The sequence below is a fragment of the Eptatretus burgeri genome, chromosome 1 (genome assembly GCF_056783735.1).
Source record: "Eptatretus burgeri isolate ZD-2024b chromosome 1, Ebu_testis_v1, whole genome shotgun sequence".
NCBI lineage: Eukaryota > Metazoa > Chordata > Myxini > Myxiniformes > Myxinidae > Eptatretus > Eptatretus burgeri.
This window is the reverse complement of record NC_140961.1, coordinates 74,831,385-74,853,059: the sequence shown is the minus strand read 5'-3', so window position 1 is coordinate 74,853,059 and position 21,675 is coordinate 74,831,385. Positions and strand designations below refer to the sequence as shown.

General features: G+C 46.4%; 1 protein-coding gene across 1 annotated transcript in view; it reads left to right on the top strand.

The window, feature by feature from the left end:
- The window catches only part of GTF2B (general transcription factor IIB), a 100,134-nt gene that overhangs the window by 61,406 nt on the left and 17,053 nt on the right, over positions 1-21,675 (top strand). The window contains exons 5-6 of the mRNA XM_085888514.1: positions 7,937-8,066; positions 8,216-8,357. Of these exons, the coding sequence (XP_085744640.1) occupies positions 7,937-8,066; positions 8,216-8,357 (272 nt within the window). The remainder of the gene's footprint in view (positions 1-7,936; positions 8,067-8,215; positions 8,358-21,675) is intronic.

Here is a 21,675-nt window from a genome sequence, read left to right as displayed (position 1 = left end):
ATCCCCTGCCTAGAATTGACGATACCCTCGACGCCGTTACAGGCTCTAAATGGTTCTCAACTTTGGACCTCAAGAGTGGGTATTGGCAGGTGGAGATGGATAAGACGGGGAAGGAGAAAACAGCATTTTCCACAGGGAAGGGACTGTATCAGTTCACTGTGATGCCGTTCGGTTTGTGTAATGCCCCCGCCACCTTTGAGAGACTGATGGAGCATGTACTAGGCGGCATGCCGTGGCAGTCATGCCTGGTGTATCTGGATGACGTCCTGGTACACGCTAAAACATTCACCCAGGAGGTAGCCAATTTGGATCAGGTGTTTGGGCGCCTCAGGCAGGCAGGGCTAAAGTTGAGCCCAGAGAAATGCACTTTGTTCGCGACAGAGGTGGCCTATCTTGGACACGTGATAGGCCGCGAGGGGGTGAAGACCGACCCCGGAAAAAATTACAGCGGTAGAGGAATGGCCCGTACCTACAACTGTCAAACAGGTATGGGGCTTTTTGGGACTTTGCTCCTACTACCGGCGCTTCGTGGCAAACTTTGCGGAAATAGCCAGGCCCCTTCACCGGTTGACGGAGAAGGGGTTGAGATTTAATTGGACAGGGGAGTGCCAGGTGGTCTTCCTCAAATTAAAGGGGTGTTTGACATCCACACCCGTGTTGGCGTACCCCACCGATGACGGGATGTATACCCTGGACACGGATGCAAGCCAGGAAGGATTGGGAGCAGTCTTGTCTCAGACACAAGGGGGCATGGAAAGAGTGATCGCATATTACAGTCGGGCCATGAGTAGGCCCGAATAAAATTATTGCGTAACTCGCAAGTAGCTATTTGCTATGCTGTCTGCCGTGAGCCATTTCCACCCGTACTTGTACGGGAGGAAATTTTTGGTTCGAACTGACCATTCCTCCTTGCAATGGCTCTTACGGTTCAAGGAACCGGAAGGCCAGATTGCAAGGTGGTTGGAAAAGTTGCAGCAGTACGATTTCAGTGTGGTCCATAGAGCCGGTAAGGCTCATGGGAATGCCGATGCGCTCTCTCGACGCCCCTGTCTGGGAGAAAACTGCAGATATTGCATGAGACATGAGGGGAGGGTCATTTGGCAGACATCTCCCCGAAACTCCCAGTCCGTGCGGCCCGGGTGGTAGGCCCAACTTTGCCACTAACCGCAGGAGAGGAATTTGGTGGATTGGCATGGAGCACGGCCCAGCGGGAAGACCCCGTGATAGGGCCAGTGTACAAATGGGTCCAGGAAAACAGGAGGCCCAGTGGGGAGGAGCGCGAACAAAAGCATACTGGGCTCAGTCGAGGACCCTAGAAATGAGGGACAACATCTTATATCGCAACTGGGTGGAGATTCCTTCCGAACAAACTTCTTGGCTGGTGATAGTCCCTGATGGGTTTAAGACCCAAATTTTGAAACAGGTGCACGGTACCCGCGCCGACGGCCATTTGGGCAGGACCAAAACAAAATCTCGGGTCCGCCGGCGGTTCTATTGGGTTAACATGGGGCGCGATGTACAGAACTGGTGTCGAGCATGCGACGCCTGTACTGCGAAAAAGGGACTGCCACAGAGGATGAGGGCCCCACTCCAACTACATCGGGTTGGGGCCCCCCTTGAGCGAGTGGCCATGGACATTTTGGGACCACTGCCCCCCACTCGCCAGGGTAAAAAGTACATCCTCATAATTATGGACTGTTCCACCAAATGGCCGGAGGCCTATGCCCTCCCCAACCAGGAAGCAGGGGTCGTGACAAAGGCCTTCGTAGAAGGATTTACATGCCGGTATGGGATTCCGCAGGAGCTGCACACGGATCAGGGATGAAATTTTGAGAGCGAATTACTAAAAGAGGTGTGCAGGCTCCTGGAAATTCGAAAGACGCGGACATTGCCCCTGAGACCACCGTCTGATGGCATGGTGGAGAGGTTCAACAGGACCCTGGTCCAACAGTTGGCCCTCTTCACCGCCACTAACCAGGAGGACTGGGACGAACATCTCCTGTACCTCCTGATGGCCTATCGCGTGTCCCAGCACGGGTCTACCACGTGTAGTCCGGCGCTGTTGATGTATGGACGGGAGCTGAGAAGCCCCGTCGATTTATTGTGCGATCCGACGCCTGAGCGGCTTGATAGGCGCCTGGGGGAGGGCTATGCCCGTCGGTTGGAGGAAGGCATGGAGAAGGTCCATGCCTTCGCACGACACCAGCTCCAACAGGCGGGCATAAAGATGAAGCGCAGGTACGACCACCGGAGCCAGGTGAGCAAATACCCACCGGGGGTGAAGATTTGGTTCTTTAACCCCCGGCGGAGGAAGGGCAGATGCCCGAAGCTCACCTCACCTTGGCAGGGCCCAGGGGTCGTCCTGGCGCAAATCAGTGACGTGGTCCTAAAAATTAAAATGGGACCACGGGCCCTTCCCCGGATTGTCCACGCGGACCACCTGAGACCTTACAAAGGCGACCTTACGCCCTCATGGATATGTCTTGCCGGAGGAGTCGGTGCTGGAACAGCCGCTCCCGCAGAGGCGCAAGACTCGCAGAGCCTTGCAACGAGTTCACGAGCCCAGTAGGGAGGGATGAAGTCCCCCCTGCGAATAAGGATTTGGGGACAGAGACAGACTTGTGAGTGTGTAGAGAGGACGTAGCTTAGCTACGTAGTGTTAAAAGGAACGTGCGTTAGTGTAAGGGACGACGTGGGAGCACGAGTTAGTTAGGGGACGCAGATAGAAGGATGGCAGAGTTCGGCGATGTGTGTGTGTGTGTTGAAGAGTTGGTGAGTTGGGTGGAAACATGTGCTTGCTGAGTGAGTGAGGCCAGTGGTTCTGTGTGAATGGAGCGAATGTGGAATGCATGGTGCGATGAGTGATTGGGGGGAGGAGTGACTCCCACCCAAGGGACCCCCAGGGTCAGTGTAGAGTGAGTGAGCTGGGTTAGTTAAATTTACCAAATGGAGGTCGTTTTGCTGTTGGTGGGAGTGTAGGCTCGAAACCTGTTTTGGAGGGGTGCAGGAGCCCTGTTGACGGGCTGGGAGCGTGGCTGCGAAAGGTGAGTATCGCTGAGTGGGTACCCCGGGCACCAGGCAAGTCGGCCGTGGTAGGCCAAGGGCCCATCGGGGCTGGGACAGCATAGTGGGCACGGGTGCGCCCACATGATGCGGGGGCCCGGGGCGCCGTTAGCCGCATGGGCAGTGTTGTGGGCACGGGTGACCCTCGGAAAGGGGTCCAGGAAGCCAGCCTGCCACGTGAGCGTTTCAGGGGAGTCGCCAGGGAGGGCACTCCCCGGTGTTTAGGGAGCTGGTAGGCTCGGAGGCAGTGTAGTGCCCGGGGGTGCCATTACTGGAGAATCGGCAGAGGGTCGTGCCTGCCAAGGGAGTCACGCGTCCCAGCCATGAAACCGTGTGAGGGCACGGGAAGAAAATTGGGGGGCGAGGCCCGAAATTGTGAGGACACCAACACAGGCGACGGGAATCTGGGTTGATAGAACCAATAGTTTAAGCGAGAGGTGCTTGTTGAAAGCCCCGGGGTAGTTTAAAGGTTAATGGATAGGGAAGATTAGGAAGTATACCCCTCCGCACCATCCATCCCTTTGCTCTCGTTGTGGGCCGCTGGACCCACTTTGGGTTAGATCGCTGAAGTCTGGGGAGGCCATCCTGAGGCTTCGTTGGGCCTCGACACAGGACGCTAGCTCTACCTTATTCCCCTCCGGGAAGGGAACGTAGGGGTTGGGAGTAGGCTCGGGGACGATAGGTTAGCCGAACAAGGACGATAAAGGGGGTGAGGGGACGAATTATTGTGGGGAAGGAGTAAAAAGAAAATAAAACAAAACTAGAACTGCCACTTTATAACTGCTGGCAGTGATTACCGCGTACCCAGACGTGTCCGCCTTTGACACAACTGATACAACATGAGACTTAAATCGGTCGCAAAGTTTCGCATTGAAAGGATAAGCGGTGCCAGAGAAAACATTATTTAATCGTGATGCAAACACAGGCCTGCTTCGAGATGGTGCGGAACAGACGAGTTACGAACCGGGCAGCACAAAGCGTTCAATTTCGTTATTACTGGCTACCAGATTGAAATAATTAAATAATTCTGGCTGCCAAACAGCTTGCAAATTTTCTTGCAAATTTTCGCTTCGCTGGGTTAAGGAATTCCAGAGAAAACATTATTTAATCTTCTTCTTCTTCTTTCGGCTGCTCCCGTTAGGGGTCGCCACAGCGGATCATCCATTATGATCCGCATAGTGATTTGGCACATGTTTTACGCCGGATGCCCTTCCTGACGCAACCCTGGTCGCCTCTTACGACACAGGGATATGGTACACCTATTTTAACCGCGGTATACACCGGCCCAGTATACTGGTACTCATTTCGCCGACCTTGGAAGGATGACAGGCTGAGTCAACCCCCTGGTGTATTAATTCAGTGGCTCAACGGGGCTTGAACTCAGGACCTCTTGGATCCCAAGCCGCTGCCCTAACCACTGCGCCAACACCAGGCTCTAAACATTATTTAATATTTTTCTTAAATCCAACATGGCGGCCAAATCATGTGACCTATTAATTCGAAATTAACAAACTTATATCGCATACATATCTCGAATATAGTTGTGAAATCTCTCCTTCATCGGACCAGCGCTTCTGGAGAAGATGTTTGAAGGTTTTAGGGTTTTTTCAAGATGGCCGCCAAACCATGTGACCAATCAGAAAGAAATTAACAAACTTGAAAGAGGACCTATAGGGGAATATATCTGTAAAGTTTCGCTTCAATCTGTCTGGCCCTTCTGGAGAAGATTAAAAAAAAAAACACTAAAAAACAAGATGGCGGCCGAATTACGTCATCGATGACGTCAAGAAAAACATTTTCGTCAGTGATTTTAGGCGTAGATGATGCTCAAAATTTTTCAGATTTTTCCCATACGGCGTTCTACTTGACGAATTTTCACCGGTATATCGCTTCACCTATGACATCACGAAAAATCACACGTGTTCGCCATAGGGAGCTTAGTAAAATGTATCAAGTGAAAATTTTTTCCATTGCACGGTTTCTGAGATACAGAGGTCCAAAATTTATCGCTTTTTTTCAAGATGGCGACCGCACCATGTGTCCAATGACGTCATAATTATAACGTGAGTGTGCGATCAAAAAAGATACATACTGTGGTGAAAATTTTGTGTCGATCGGACTTAGTGTCCCAGAGAAAATTATTTTTAAAGCGAAAAAGGGTGCAAAATGCCGGCGGAAGAATAATAATAATAATAATAATAATAATAATAATAATAATAATAATGTGTAATAATAAACAGAAGAAAAACAATAGGGTACCCTAAAAATTAATTGGGGCTAAATTGGGGTTTTACAAATTCTGGGAGTGGGTATAGACAGTGACAGGTAAAGGCAATAGGTGGGAGGGAGACAGTGGGCAGGTCCGAGCCCACCTTCCGAGTGGCCAGCACCGCCGCACTCCCTCCATCAAAATGCACTGCAAGGCAAAGGCCGGCCAACTTCATCGGCAGCTGTTGTTTTGCTGCGAGGCCTGTACCGGCCGGATCGTCTGCAGCTGCTGTGCTTCAAGGCCTGTGCCGGCCAGTTCATCTGCCGGCTGTTTTTACTGCAAGGCCTGTGCCGGCCAGTTTGTCTGCCGGCTGTGTTTGCCTGCAACGGCCTTGTTCTGCAGGCTGTGGTTGCCTGCTGCCTTTGCCATGCCATGCCTACTGCCCTCATCTACTTTTTGCCCCCCTTGTTCATTGCCATGTGCACCAGGATCATCAAGCTGCAAGAACTGTCCTGTTGGCAGCTACAACACGGGCCTGCAGTGGCGGCCCGTGCACCGTGTTGTATCCATCCATCCATCCACCGTTCCTTGTTTGTGTCGGCTTGAGTCCGCACCGTTCACTGTGCCGCTAGGACTGCCCTGTAGGCAGCCGCACAAGGAGACTGTATTTGCACAGCCCATGCGCCGTTGTTCGCTGCGCCCATTTAAAAGGGGAGGCCTCGGACTGCGTGTGAGCAGCAGGCCACGTTCCCTGCCACCTGCATTGCTTGAACCAGAGACTGCATGCGAGCAGCCTGGCTCCATGCTAACTGCTTTTCTCTTTGCAGAGTCCATTGATTCTGGGCAATGGTTGAGTGTAAAATTTGTAAGTTAAGGTTAAGATGTACTGTACATATGAGTGCGCCCCGGCATGTTTGTCTTAGCGCCGGCAATTTTATTTAAGTCGTCTGTATGAGTGGGTTTGTTTAGTTAGTTACTCAGCCCTCAGGTTATTTATTTTGGGGACACGAATACCATGAATGTCGCACTCAGGGATCCGAAGGTAAAACGTACTAGGGGAGAACTACACATGATGGCACACGAAAATTTGACGACTCGGGATGAGTCTGTAAAAAGGGGAGGGGGTAGTGTTACGGCTGTGGAAATTCGCAAACCACCATTCAGGTCCCGTCGATGAGATATCTCTTAAGTACGTGTGTAGTTAGCCCAAATCCGTTGTCTGGAGGGAATTTATGTGATTCATTCAGGCTGCGACGCTTTGAGTTAGCCATTTTTTCTTTTCTATCTTTATTTTGAACCAACCACGTCTCAACCGCCATCACACAATGACCACCAACCACAACACCGCTTCACAACCACAACCACACCTGCCTCTCAACAACCACACCATCCTCACCACTCCACCAGCAACCGTCAACATCTCCACGAACACAAAAGGGGAACAACAACTCCCACCCTGATTTCTCTGGTAAACAAGTAATAAGAAATAAAAGGGCGCAGGGAGGCGCCGCTGAGGAGGTCAGGTCAGGGCGGTCGGTCAGTCAGTGTCAGTCGGCGGTTCATGGTCTTCTGCCCGTCTGGGTCTTGGAGAAGCGGTCCGTAGAGCGACCCGCTCGTTGGAGCTTGCAGTCGGTGGAGAGTCCGGGCGTCTAGGAGGGACGCGGACTGGAGGCGCCGCTCTGCCAGCTGTGTCGCGCGGACCTGCGCGTTCGTACAAGGAGTGCCGGAGAGAGTTCACCCACCATCGCACCACGAGGGTGCAGGTAACCTGCAACGGTCTCGTGGGATTTGTTCGGTCTGCCAAGTCCCACGCCATAAAGGCCCACGGGCCCTGTCTGGCGCCCTTCTCTTTTGAGGGTGGCCTTTTCTTTTGCTTTCGAATGAATGTTGTTGGCGCCGTCTGTAAAGTGGAACTGTATAAGTGTTGCCGTGTGTGCGCGTAGTCGGTGTTAACTCTGCGTCGTCGTTGCTTTTGTTTTGATTGCAATATGTGCATTTTGACTGTTTGGCTGTATATGTGTGCTTTCCGTGTGTGGTGTAAATAAAGTGCTTGTATGTTGAACTGTGCCCGTTTCGCTTCGTCTCCTTCCTTTTAATTGACCCTCCATCCTGCTTCACGTAAAGGGTTCGTAGTGGGCTTAATACGCCCGGTAATTAATCGGAACCGTCGAGGCCGACGATAACACCGCTCGGTTATCACTGTAACACGGAACGGACCGCTTAAGCGGTTCGTGTCCGGAGTCGGCCTGTGACGTGGTACGATCGCCTGGTCGACCATCCGCGCAGGTACTTTGGTAGATCGAATTTGGCGAGCAACCCTATCCTGCGCGGGTGGGCAATTAAACCCCCACCCGTGACTAGCTCCCGGCGTTGGTCCGAGAGGGTCATGACTGAATTGTCCGTCCGGTGGGCGACGCGGTCACGATTCGAGTGACGCGACCGTTCGCACGCCGGCGGGCGCGAATTCGCAACAATATCAAACCTCAAAAAGGCACCTCCGCGGGGCCCCGCCAATATTCCTGGCAAGTTTCAATCTGATCGGACCGGCGGTCGTCGAGAAACTGCGGTCGCATTCAGACAGACAGTCAGACACACATACAGACAGATTGCTGGAATTATAGATAGATTTATCATCTTTGTATGTCTGTTCTCGATTTTCCTTAGGATCGAACAAACAACCTATTCAAGCAGGTGTATGAGCAAAGGTGTCTAAAGGGACGAAGCAACGATGCCATTGCTTCAGCGTGTTTGTACATAGCTTGTCGCCAGGAGGGTGTACCCCGCACTTTCAAAGGCAAATATCTCCAATCGTAATTCCATATATTAAGCCCACTCATCAGGTTTTTTTTTTTTCTTCAGCACCAAAGGTTATTTGTTGCACTCCTTTCCTCCTCTCTCTCTCTCTCTCTCTCTCTCTCTACTACCTCCCCCCACACTTCTCAGAGATATGTGCTGTATCAAGGATTTCAAAGAAAGAGATTGGTCGTTGCTTCAAGCTCATCTTAAAAGCGCTGGAAACGAGTGTTGATCTCATCACAACAGGAGACTTTATGTCAAGATTCTGCTCCAACTTGGGATTGCCTAAGTACGTTTTGTTCTTAATATGGATTTGGTGAGGGAGTTTGGAAAGACTTGGGATCGATAAAGTACCTATTTATGCAAGGGGGTGGGAGTCACCAAATTGATAGACATTTGAGTGAGTTGAGCTGTATATGAGACTGCACGAACCTTCAGTTTTGAACAGTCCACGAATTATTTTTATTGCAATCTTGCACAAATATGTGTTTTACTGCTTATAAATGAAAGGTCATTTGGGGATTTGCCCAACAAAGAGTTTGATCGACTTCAGAAAAGGTGTTTGCGACAGATTACTTGTAGCACCTTTGGAAATGGAGCTCAGATGATGGAACTTTGCCTTGGATATCTCAAAATCGTGATAGATTCTCATAGAATAATATGCTGGAAGTCAATTGTAAAGAAACTAACAGAAGCCCGTGGTAAAATTACCACAATGTAAAAATGGAAGTCTTTAATTCTTATGCTGGCTGACAGAGCTCAAAAATTGGAGGTTAAATATTTCTTTACAGCAAAGAAAAAATATATTTGGGGGAGCGATCGAGGCAGTGGTCTGTGGCCTGCCTATACACCACCGAGGTTCAATATTTTTTTATCTGATTAAAAAAATTATAATTTTTCTGTCTGTTTGGATTAATTTGAGGCAACTTTTACTTTTATAATTGTTTTTTCTCTCCGAGGAGCATTTTTGTGTTTCAGGGTGGGACAGACGGCCTGTGCAGATTCTCATCGTCCACTGCATTTCACTTTGTTTCCCTTATGATTTGAATGTCAGGTCAGGCCAGATTAGATCTGTGACTTGCCACAGGTACCATGTAAACCTGTACTAATCTGTTCCATGGTCGGGTTGTCGGCGACTAAATCGTCTCCCCCACCAGGTTTTTTTGTGAGGAGGGTGTTTGGATATGGACACCCAGCAGGATTAAAAACAAAACCTGTCAAAGGGCGGAGGAGCTCCTTGTGAGCTAACGGCCATCCATATCTAGTGCCCAACTGTGTCTGCGGACGTCCTCCTGCAGTTGGGTCACTTCTTATTAGGAGGTTGGTGGCAGGATTTGCACTCCGGCCACCGTAAAACCCTTCATTCCGCAAAACACAACGCAAAGGAATCTGAAAATCCACTCCGTGGGAGTACCTCCTGTGCAGCTTCCCTTCGCAGGGCAGCTCACCGGATGACGGGATTGGGGCAAAGCCTTCGGGACCCCCATTCTTTGATGATAGGAGGGAAACGATGGGGTAATATTCCCGGGTCAGATTGTGGGAGAGTGTCAGAGTGGTGCTGAGGTGTCGTCCACCAGACCGCGGTCTCCTTGGGTTAACCTGAGGTGGTCCCTTCCGGTGGGTGCCTGGAATGTCCTATCGCTAAGAGAGGATGATTACCTGTCTATTATCATTTGAGCTCAAGCGTTTGGACATTGGTATTGCAGCACTCTGAGGTTCGGAGACCGGATTGCGGCGAGATCGTGGTGGGTGGTTACACCTACTATTTGTCTGGTTGCTCTGATGGTTACCATACTCAAGGAGTTGCTGTGGCTGTGTCCAATAAGCTGACACCAATGATAATTGAGATAACACCAGTCAAAGAGCGTATTATGAGACTAAGGATTCGTCCACTCCTTCGGTGTCATTTCTCTGATCTCTGTTTATGCTCCGACTGAGGCGAGTGATCTCACTGTGAAGGATGCATTCTACACCACGCTCGAGTCTGTGGTTGATCAGTGCCCCAGAGGAGATACACTTCTAGTCTTGGGGGATTTCAATGCATCGACTGGAACTGAAAGGGATGGTTATGAAATGTGTGTTGGTCACCATGGTTCAGGATCTATGAACCAGAATAGCACCAAGTTCCTTGACTTTGCAAGAAGTCATGGACTTAGGGTGGCCAGTTCATGGTTTTGGCACCCATAAGCTCATCGCTGGACTTGGTATTCCAACGCTGGTGGTGTGGCAAAGGAGATTGACCCTGTCCTCGTTGATGGTCGCTGGAGGATGATCCAGAACTGCAGGGTCTACCGGAGTGCTCAGTTCCTCAATACTAACCACCGGCTTGTTGTAGCAACTCTGAAGTTGCACTTTAAATTCAGGAGAATGGTACCATCCCAGCCTCGGCTGGATGTTGGCAAGCTCAAGGATGAGAGGGTAGCTGAGGAGTTTGCGAACAGGCTGAGTGGAGATTTGAGGAGTCTGGGTGCTTTGGGAGGTCCTGAAGAGTTGTGGAATGCCTTGAAGACCACCGTCCTTGATGTTGCCGGTGGATGTCTTGGAACTCACTGGAGGGCAAAGAAGAATTTTGTCTCTCAAGGGACACTGAATACCATTGACCAGAGTCACAGGGCCAGGTTGAATGGCAGAGCTGAGCTGTTCAGGGAGCTGAGGCATAAAACTGTACGTGCGCTAAGGGTCGACAAGGAGGCCTATGTGCGAGGAATCTGTGAGGGGGTAGAGCATCACCTGTGGTCAATGGATTATCGTCCTTCTTACAGGGGAATTCACGCATTGCGCTCATCCAAGCCCATCCCTCGGTGTACTGCAGTTAGAGCAGAGGGTGTTAGGCTCTTGAGAGAGGAGTCCGAAGTGAAAGCCTGCTGGGCCGGTTACTTTGAGCGGTTGTACCAGGCTGATCCACCAGCTGTCGAGTTGGACCTCAGGGGTGTTACAATCCCTGTTGCTGACCCTCCAATCAACTGTGGTCCACCTTCGCTTGTGGAAACATAGGCTGCGGTGAACCGGATGAAATGGGGTAAAGCTCCAGTTATCTGTGGCATCCATGCTGAACTTCTCAAGGCTGGTGGAAATGCTGCACTCGTGTCGTTGCATGCAGTTCTGTGCTCTGCTTGGAACACAGGCATCATCCCAACTGACTGGAAGAGGGGCCTTGTCCCTCTCTGGAAAAGGAAGGGTGATCGTCAAGACTGCAACATCTACCGAGGGGTGGCGCTGCTCTCAGTGCCGGGCAAGGTCTTTGCTCGGATAATTCTTGATGGGGTTCGCCACCATCTGCTTGAGCACCAGCGTCCAGAGCAGTCAGGCTTTACACCAAAGAGGTCAACGATTGACCGTATCCTTGCTCTTCGGGTCCTCACCGAACGCAGACGAGAGTTTCGGCAGGGGCTGCTTGCAGCCTTTGTTGATCTCTGTAAAGCGTTCGATTCAGTGAATCGGGATGCCCTCTGGAGGATTTTTGGTCTTCGTGGGGTGCCACCAAAACTGATCGATCTGATGTCTGAACTCTACTCTGGTACTGAGAGTGCTGTGATATGTGGTGGTACCATCTCTGACTTATTTCCAGTTGTTATTGGAGTTCGTCAGGGGTGTGTACTGGCCCCCACACTTTTCAGCACTTGTATGGGCTGGATTCTCGGGAGGGTGTCGGAGAGATCAAGCTGTGGTGCATCGTTTGGGAATGTCAAAATCTCTGACCTTGATTTCGCAGATGATGCAGTCATCTTTGCGGAGACTCCAGATATCCTTTTGGGGGCCCTCGAGGTGCTGAATGAGGAGTCGGAGCCGCTGGGATTTCGGGTTTCATGGGTCAAAACTAAGATCCAGGCTTTCAATGACATCTTGGATGCCGCTGTCCTGTCTTTGCCTGTTTGTGGTGAGGATGTTGAGGTCGTGGAGAGATTCACTTACCTTGGCAGTGATATTCATGTCTCTGCTGGCTGTGAGTCAGAGGTCAATAGACGTCTGGGTCGGGCCTGGGGAGTCATGGACTCACTGGGTCATAGGGTGTGGCACTGCCGGTACCTGTGCGGAAGGACGAAAGTCCGAGTCTTCAGGTGCTTGGTGCTTCCAGTCTTGCTCTATGGATGCGAGACTTGCACTCTGACCAAGGATCTGAGACGGAGACTTAATTCTTTTGGTACCAGGTCTCTTCGGAGAATTCTTGGCTATCGCTGGTTGGACTTTGTGTCCAACGAGCGGTTGCTGAGAGAGACTCAAATGAGATTTGTTACCTGCATAGTCCGTGAGCGTCAGCTGCGGCTGTGTGGACATGTGGCTCGTTTTCCTGACGCTGATCCTGCTCACCAGATTCTCTCAGCAAGGGAGTCTCGTGAGTGGAGGAGGCCAATGGGCTGACCACGTGCTTCATGGGTGCAGCAGGTTGATCGGCATCTCAAGGAGATGGGGATGGGCCTGGCATCTGCCTGGGGGATGGCCAGACAGAGGCCCCTGGAGTACTGGCGGAAAGTGGACGCAGCGACGCACTGCTCTGGCACATGCTCCCATACCTGACCTGACCTGATTTGAACAAATTATTAGTGCTTGGACATGTAACCAGATTTTTCCAGCCTTGTGTTATGAATTATGCCATCATTATTCGAGTATTTTTTCGGCAAATAATCAAGGGCAAACATTCTGATACGTTGTGCATACGAGCATGTTATGTCTTGTGCTGTGTTCAAGTTGTGCATCTCCAACTAATATTGTTTGGTCATCATCGTTTCTGAGCTAAGAACCCGTCCTTACGTACAGGTTAATTCCCTCACGTTATGATATACTCGTGGAAAGCCCATCAAAAATTAAGGGCTCAGAGCCATCCTCACAATCACAACCATCACAGCACAGTTAAATAACATAACTCGCAGGCTTGTGGATTAACTTTGTCTCATAAAGAAAAGTAAGATTATTTTGGAAATGTATTTCTTATCAAAGTGATAACGGATTTTTAAATGGCAAAGAAAACATTTATATATTCGTGCTTTATTGGATTTGATCATTTACTTTATAAATGATGTTGATAGAAAAAAAAAACATCACTCTATTGCAGAAGTTCCTTTCGATAAATTATGTTCACAGAAAAAAAATCATGTATCTTTCGCAGAAGTTCCTTTTAGAAAAACTTTTTTTATAAATACGTGAGTCCTTTTGTCTGTTTCATCTTGCATCTCGTTCTCCAGTCTTGCAGCCTTCTCTCTCTCAGCATCTTCCTGGCTTTCATTCTTGCACCGCACTCTCCAGTGAAACATCCAAGCTTGCAGCTCGGGTCTTTCCATTTCCCAACTGGCTCCATTCATCTTGAAAAATCTTGCAAATTCATGCTCTATGAAGTACAAGATTTCTGGGATGGAATACTGTGGTTGCTGGAATTTCCCATCCTGACCCTGCAACGGTGCTTTGGTGCCACATGGTGGAACCGTTCCATGTCATCTGCCACATACTCCCATTCCTCTTGCCTGCTCTACAATAGTTCGACTCGCAGAGCCGCCATTTTAATGGGCGCGTGAGGAGGCTGCAGCACTGGACATTTGGCATGGCTGTCTTCCTGTTTGCCAGGCTGCAAAGGCAGATCGTGGGTTGGATCTATGAGACTCACTACCGACGATCAGATATGATAGGCAGCCAGAAGGAAGTATAGGAAGAGAGGAGGACTGGGACATTGGTGTGCTGCCAAAACTGGTCCTTGTGGTGATGCATTGTGTTCGCACGTGACTTGCCACACTTGAATGTCGTATACCAAGTTGTTGACTCATGGCTTATCTTGTCCAGGTTTGAGGAAAGGGATTCTGTAGCGGCCGTCCTTTTACAATTGATCGATCATTTCACACGATATGGAGTCATGAGTGGAATTGTAAAGCTGGTTTTCAAGAGAATCGGCCAAATCTTTGATGCAGATGAAGAATAACGTAGTTCCTAAGGCACTGCTTTGTGGGACTGTCCCACAAAAGGGGAAGATCACAAGAAAGGACATCATTGATGCGATACTTCCTTACTTCGAGAAAACAAGTTCTACAATACAAATAAAACTCAAAGGTGACCTAACTCATGACACATGCCTTTAAATGTTTCAACAGTCCAGCTCTGCCATACAAAGCAGGATTGTGAAAAAAAAAATTCCTCCGACTCTCTGCCTTTCATGACTTTTTCAGAGTTACGAAGCTTTTTTATTTTTTATTATCCTGTGTCAAAGGCTCCTGAAGTAGCTTGTGCATGCATTGAATAGGAGATAAGGACCTTGGTCTACTTTACTTTGAATTGTGAAGACGTTAGAAAACTTGACAAATCTACACGAAATGGGATTTGAAACTGGGATGCTTCGTAAGCTTTGTACTGAGATGAGAACAGCAACTAAGTCATCATTTTTTTAATGTATGCCAAGCACAGTACATACTTTGAGAACCTGAAGAGCAAATGATAAATTACAGAGAAAAAAAATAAATCCCTCATGTCTTTTTCATGTTCTTTGATACAAGTGATGCATCGTTTTTAAGTTTATGGCACTCTTTCAAACAGCCATTACGATGTTGCAGGTATAGATCCATTCTTGATTTCCATGCTGTCAAATGTCAAGCCTTTTTGAAAGTGTTAATCACAAAGTCTTTCAGATAAATTAGAGGTATGTACTCACCTTTGGGCTGTCTCGTCTGAGTTCAAGTCTCAACCCAGCTATAAACTGTCACCATGCAGGACGATGCATTAATGACTTTACCGTCCATCGGAAGGACGTGAAGCTGAAAGACCCATCTCCCAGCCCTACTGTTTGGTGAATGTCGTGATTCTCATGTTGTCTTTGGCAATGAAGAGACAATTTATCACCACTACCCCGACCAAAGTCTAAATTTGTGCCCCTTTTTGTTAAATGGGCCAGCCGGTTTGTGAAAGAATTGGGCCAACAGCTTTTCCTGGCTGACCCCCCCACCCCCCAATTTCTTTGGCCAATCCCATTGAAAGATTAGAGACAGTCTTGCAGAGAGATCATTGAAGGGGACACATTGCTTTGCTCTTGCACGTGGTTGTACGGTTATTAACTTTACACAGCATATACCCTCACTTGCTCTTATTTGTCTTTTATTATCTCCTTGTTTGTTTTATTGTTGTTTGACTATTAAGGTTGTTACCGATGAATGAAGAATAGACAAACTTTGGAATAAGCTGTATGCTTGGCAAAACATATGGAATACATTTAAGGTACCAAACTTTTACATTTGAAGCATTATTTAACACCACACTTCTCCCCAATCTCAAACTGTCTCCAAACATAACACAAAGTAAAAAATACTTTATTTTATACAGTAAGAACATTACAAAGGTATTTTGTAGTGTCGGACACAAATAATGCAAATAACCCTCTTCAGCAAATAGTTTGAGTGCAGGCATTGGTGTGAGGGTGGAGAAAGTGCAGGCACTGGTGTGAGGGTGGAGCGAACTATCAACAATCCTGCTTGTCCTGGTGTGAGGGTGGGTTGGAGAGTGAGAGGATATTGGTTGGGAATTAAACAATAATATGTACATTCTTCAATCTGCAGGAAGGATTGTTGATGGTTATGTTTTATCAAAGCAGTGGGACTGGGGATATTGAAGAGAAGTGGTTAAATGAGGTGGTTTTTTGTAAATGAGAAATTAGACTGGACCATCAGCCTCCACTGAGAGGAGAGAGGGCTTTATTGATAGCAGCCATTTGACTGTGTGAGTAGAGGAAGTCAGAAAGACATATATTAGTCCATGAGCTAGACCCCAAAATTTCATGGATTGGTACCACCTGGGGGGAGTAAAGGCCACTATGATTTTCTGAAAGTACATGTTCTATAGTTTCAGAAAATCCCATAAGCCAAGGCTGGATCCACAGCTGAATTGTAAAAATCGGCCTTTGAACGCAGACATGTGCGTTCAAATTTGTTGACAATTGAGGTCAAAATTTTGGGGTATGGGAAATCAAAAATGCAATAACTCAATAAGTAGAAGGAATAATTTAACAAATAACCACTCATATTTTTGCTAATCAAATGTGTTTTTAATTAAAATTAGTTTTATGCAAATTAGGTCATTCTCGAGGTCACCAGAGGTCAAAAGTTCATCACTTTTGGCAGGTGCCTAAAATCTGGATACCCATTTAAGAAATCACCATAAAAACATCCAAACATTGTATTTCCTGATTCAAAATGAGTTATTATAGCTGAAGGAGCTCAAAACCATTTAAAGAAGACAAAATGAGGTTATCCCTATCAACAGAGATAGGACATGGAATAATTGCAGACATAAATTTCAAAGGAGGAAAAAATGTGCGATTTGGGGTGGGGAAAATGAAAAATGCAATAACTCCACCAATATATAGAATTATGATCCAAAATACCTTTTATTTTGCTGATTATTGTGGCTTCTGTTTCACAAACAATGTTTTATGCAAATTAGGTCATTACCAAGCTCACCAGAGGTAACTTTTGCATACAGCGTATGTCACATGTCATCATAGGTCATTGCTCAAAATACATGTATAATTTGCTAGTAGGACCAGTTTCAGTCAGGTGGTTTTTTTTTTTGTTTTTGCTTTTGTTGCCAACTCCATCTACAGGTTTCTCAGTGAATTAATTGGTACTTTTTGTTTTCTTGCTCATTAGCAAAAGAAACCACTTGACATTTTGACTTTTGACACCTGTCATTGTAATGTAAAGCAATGATTAAATCATTTCTGTTGTACAAGATACCCGTGGACCAGACGATTGAAGAAACCGTCAACAAAGACACCCAGACGCCAGGAGGAACGAAAGGGTTCAGCCTTAAACCGGGGGCAGTTAGCAGACACTACCAAACTGCAGAATATCGTAGTTCATTTTTACACATGCTCAGGGACGTCACTGGAACACACAACTTCACGTCGAACACTGGTCATCCAGATCTTAGCAAATCTTGCATAAAGAAGGATGAAAAAGATGTATTGTCCTTGATTGACATGCTGCAGAATAACTGGATCAATCCCTTCAGCACTGAGACCTCAGATCTTGTTAGTATTTCCACTGGGATGGCTGCTCCAGAAAACATCACAAATGACCTGTTGGAAGCTAAGGCGAAAGGTGAAAAAGCCTCCAACGAATTCTGAGAAGACCGAATAGCATGTGAACCTGCAAAGACAAAGTTTTTTTTTTGCACCCATAAAAAAGCAAAAGCTTAAGACATTCAGTGACATGATTGTAAAGAAGAAATACCAGGTTGCTGGATGACAGATTATTCTCAAAGCTGACCGTGATCTATTTGCCAAAACGATCCTGATTGCACAGACTAGACATCTGAGTAGGAAGGATGTTTTGGCACATCAATTAGGGCCAATACCATGGGCAATTGCCACACTAGAGGGCACACTGAGAAAAACAAAAAAAAGTCTTCATTGATGGATAGTTTGAAGAAGGATTTGCAGCCTATAGAGTCAATTGACAAGAAATTCTGCTTGCATAATTGATGGAATGGCCCTGGTGAGGAAGATGAATGCAGATGGTATGACATTTGCTGAGTTATCTCACATGTTGCACAGGATGGGGCTGAGGGAAGGTTCAGTCTCAAGACGTGTTGATGTTGTGTTTGACGTTTATCGGGACCAATCGATAAAAGATGCAGAGCGAGTTAATCGGGGGTCTGCCAGCGGGACAACATTCAAGGCTATTGCCCAAGGACACAGGATAAAACAGTGGAGGAAGCTCCTTCATATGTCTGAAAACAAGAACCAACTCATTGAATTCCTTGCAAATGAATGGAGCAGCACAGACCAACGGGAGAAGCTAACAAATAAAGAAATGTTTGTTACAGTTGGAGAAAGGTGTCAAAGCTATCAGTGAACTCGGTTAGTGATGTTGAATTCCTTCGGTCTAGTCAGGAAGAAGCAGACACAAGGATACTGTCGCATGCTGCGCATTGTGCAAAATCTGGTTTTTCTGAAGTCGTGATCGTGTCTGAGGACACAGATGTGTTCGTTTTTTGTGTAGCATTCTCCTCCAAAATAGCATGTCCAATCTATATGAAAAGTGCCACAAAAACGTGCATCCAGTCCACTGACATTCAGAAAGTTGCAACCATAATTGGTCATGATATGTGTAACACACTTCTGGGACTTCATGCCTTCACAGGGTGTGATTTGGTTCGTGCATTTGCTGGCAAAGGCAAGCTTTCCACTGTAAAACTAGTCCGCAAAACTGAGGAACATCAAGAAACGTTGAAACGCCGAGGTTCCAATTGGGATTTGTCCACCGACCTCTTCAACAGTCTAGAAGCCCTTACTTGCCAGATATACTGCTCAAACTCCAAAGCGAGAAGTATCAATGAATTACGTTTCAATCTGTTTTGTACCCGGATAGGTGAGGCAGAATCATGGCAGCTTCCCCCATGTTCAACGTCCTAACTAAACCACTGTAAGAGGGCGAATTATCAGTGCGCAATATGGAAAAGGAGCTTGGAGGCACTCTCAGAGATTCCCCCACCCATTGGAAATGGATGGAAGATTGAAACTGAAGATCTGGTCATTGATTGGAGTGATGCACCACCTGCCCCAGAAGCTGTTCTGGAACTTCTCTCCTGCACTTGCTCGAAAGAGTGCATTGAGGAAACCTGCACTTGTCTTCAAAATACGCTGCAATGTACATATATGTGCAAATTGACCACTTGTTCAAATCAGGCACTGAGGATGAGTTGGTGACTTTGGAAGATATCGAAGGGAGAGATGATGAAAGTGACGATGATGACGACGACGATGCAAGCGACAGCGATTAATCACAAGTTTCAGGTGTTGCATTCTTCTCAGTAACAAGTGAGTCGCCTGCTCCTTGACTTGCAATTGCACTGTTTTCCACTTGTATTTTTGTAGATGTGTGAAAGTTGCGAGCCTCGTAATATGCACTTTTTTCAATGGTTGGGGTTAAAATAAATGTTGTACATATGTTGGCCTGACTTACTGTCCCAGGAATAAAACGTTTCGCTTGTCAATTTTATGATTTGTGGTTTTCAGGACATGTGGAAAACGCTCAATGGCAAGGTTCACGGTAATCCCAAGACTATAACATTTTGACCTCTGATGACCTTGATAAAAGTATTATGAGCATAAGATACATTCCAAGTGATAGAGCTATTTACACAACAGAATATGTGGTCAGTTTTGACTCGCTAAATTCCATGTTTGTCATTTTTACGGTGATTTCTTGAATGGGTATCCATATTTTAGGTACGCGCCACAATGATGACCTTTTGACCTCTGGTGACCTTGGTAATGACCTAATTTGCATAACACATTATTTGTGCAACTGAATCTACAATTATCAGCAAGATAAGTGGTCATTTGGCTAAAAATTGTATATAATGGTAGTTATTGCATTTTTCATTTTCCCAATCCCAAATCGCAAATATTTTCATCTTTTGATATATATGTCCGCAATTATTCCATGTCCTACCTCGGTTGATAGGTATAACCTCATATTGTTTCCTTTAAATGGTTTTGAGCTCCTTCAGCTATAATAAGACCCATTTTGAATCGGGAAATACCATGATATTTTTACGGTAATTTCTTAAATGGGTATCCACATTTTAGGCACCCACCAAAAATGGTGACCTTTTGACCTCGAGTGACCTTGAGAATGACCTAATTTGCATAAAAATAATTATAATAAATAAAACTTTTGATTAGCAAAAATATGAGTGGTCATTTGTTTAATTATTCCTTCTATTTATTGATATATTGCATTTTTTTATTTCCCCTAGCCCAAAATTTTGTCCTCAATCGAACGCACATGCCAACATTCAAAGGCCGATTTTTACAATTAAGTTGTGGATCCAGCCTTGGCTTATGGGATTTTCTGAAACTATATACCGAGTACTTTCAGACAATCATAGTGGCGTTTACTCCCCCCAGGTGGTACCAATATCTTGTCGAGCTCATGGAATATATATATATATATATATATATATATATATATATATATATATATATATATATATATATATATATATATATATATATATATATATATATATATATATATATATATAGCCTTGTATGCTACAGGCAGCAAGCTTGCACGATGCGAGACAAAGTCTAATGCCCAAGATATATCCCAGAAGTCTTGACTTGACTTCTTTTTTAAGATTCAGGGGCTTTGACTCATTGGAGAGAGAGAAGCAACAGCAACATGTTCAGAGTTGACTGAAATGGAATCCAAATTGATCATGGATCAGGCTGATTGAAAAATGGAAGAATGTCATTGGTGGTGACTTTGTTTGGATTCCCTGAGCTTGCTTTTAATTGGAAGTTCGCTTACTGGTCTGTAGCTGTGCTCCCTTCTTGTGAATGGAAGTGTGGTTGGCAGAATTCCAGATAGGCTCGAGGCTGCCAGAGGAGGACAGGCTGAAGAGCATACAAAGCAGAAGCACGAGCAACATAGCAGGATTTGAAAAGATATATGGACACTGATGCCGTCTGTGTCCATTGCCAATGAAGAGTCCAGGCTGGAGAGAACTTGCCTTACTTCTTCCGGTGTGAAAGACACTGAGGTAAGAAGGCAGTGGTAAAGTGGGGACACAGCGGAATGGGTTGAGTGCACTAAATTTGGAGGCAAACATTGATTTTAAACATATTCTTGTCTCGAGAAAATTTTGAGATGAGCAAAGGGGGGGGGGGCACCAATCACCAGAGATGGACTTTTGCAGAGCACCACCATGACTTTGATGAAGGAGACTGGTTGGAACGTTCAGCCTTAAGATTAGCAAGATGATGTTTCCTTGCCTTCTTTATGATGGACACACACTGGTTCCGAGTCTTCCAGGGTGCAGGAAAGTAACAGTCAGATTACCCTTCCCTGTTCAGAAAGCAAACTGCTTGACTGCAGTGGTCTCAGTACATGCTTCAGTGTACCAGGATTTTGAATATAGATATGGAAGCCTAGAACATGGACTTGTGCTTAATATTTTTCAAATAGTTGTTTAATGATAGCATTCCTCTTTGCTCACTTGTTTTGGCAAAATTTGAGTGAAATACAAAAGAGCTTTTTGAAAAGGTGACCTGATTAATTGCATCCATAAGACCATCCGCTGAGGCTGAGGCTGAGGCGAGTGCATGCGTGTTTTTTATTTTATTTTCCAACAAACATTTTTGTGAATATGGAGAAATAATTAAAAATAGGACCTTTTGTCGAGGGGGGGGGATGAACCCCCCCCACCTTCCCTCATCAACTCCCTTAATGAGTGTAGATTTTGATGCAGTCGATACACTGGAACAACACAGATGATGAAGTTTGTGGTCAAGTTTCATATCTGATGCCTAACGAAGGTGAATTCACCACATAAAAATCTGCACTCATTTAGGGGCTCCACCAGGGTTTTTTTTTTCTTTAACCCCCCCCAAAGAGATATTTGCTCTCTTCTCCAAAACTACACACACAATTTCGATGAAACTTCACCACAACCTTCTTCACCCGTAATTTAACAAAGTTTATCGACCGCATCAAAATCTGCACTTATGAAGGGGTCTACGGGGGAGGAGGGTTGAATCCCCCAAAAGTTTTTTTCCTCTCTTCTCCGAAACTACAAACATGATATTGATGAAACTTGGCCACAACTTTCATCTGTAATATAACAAA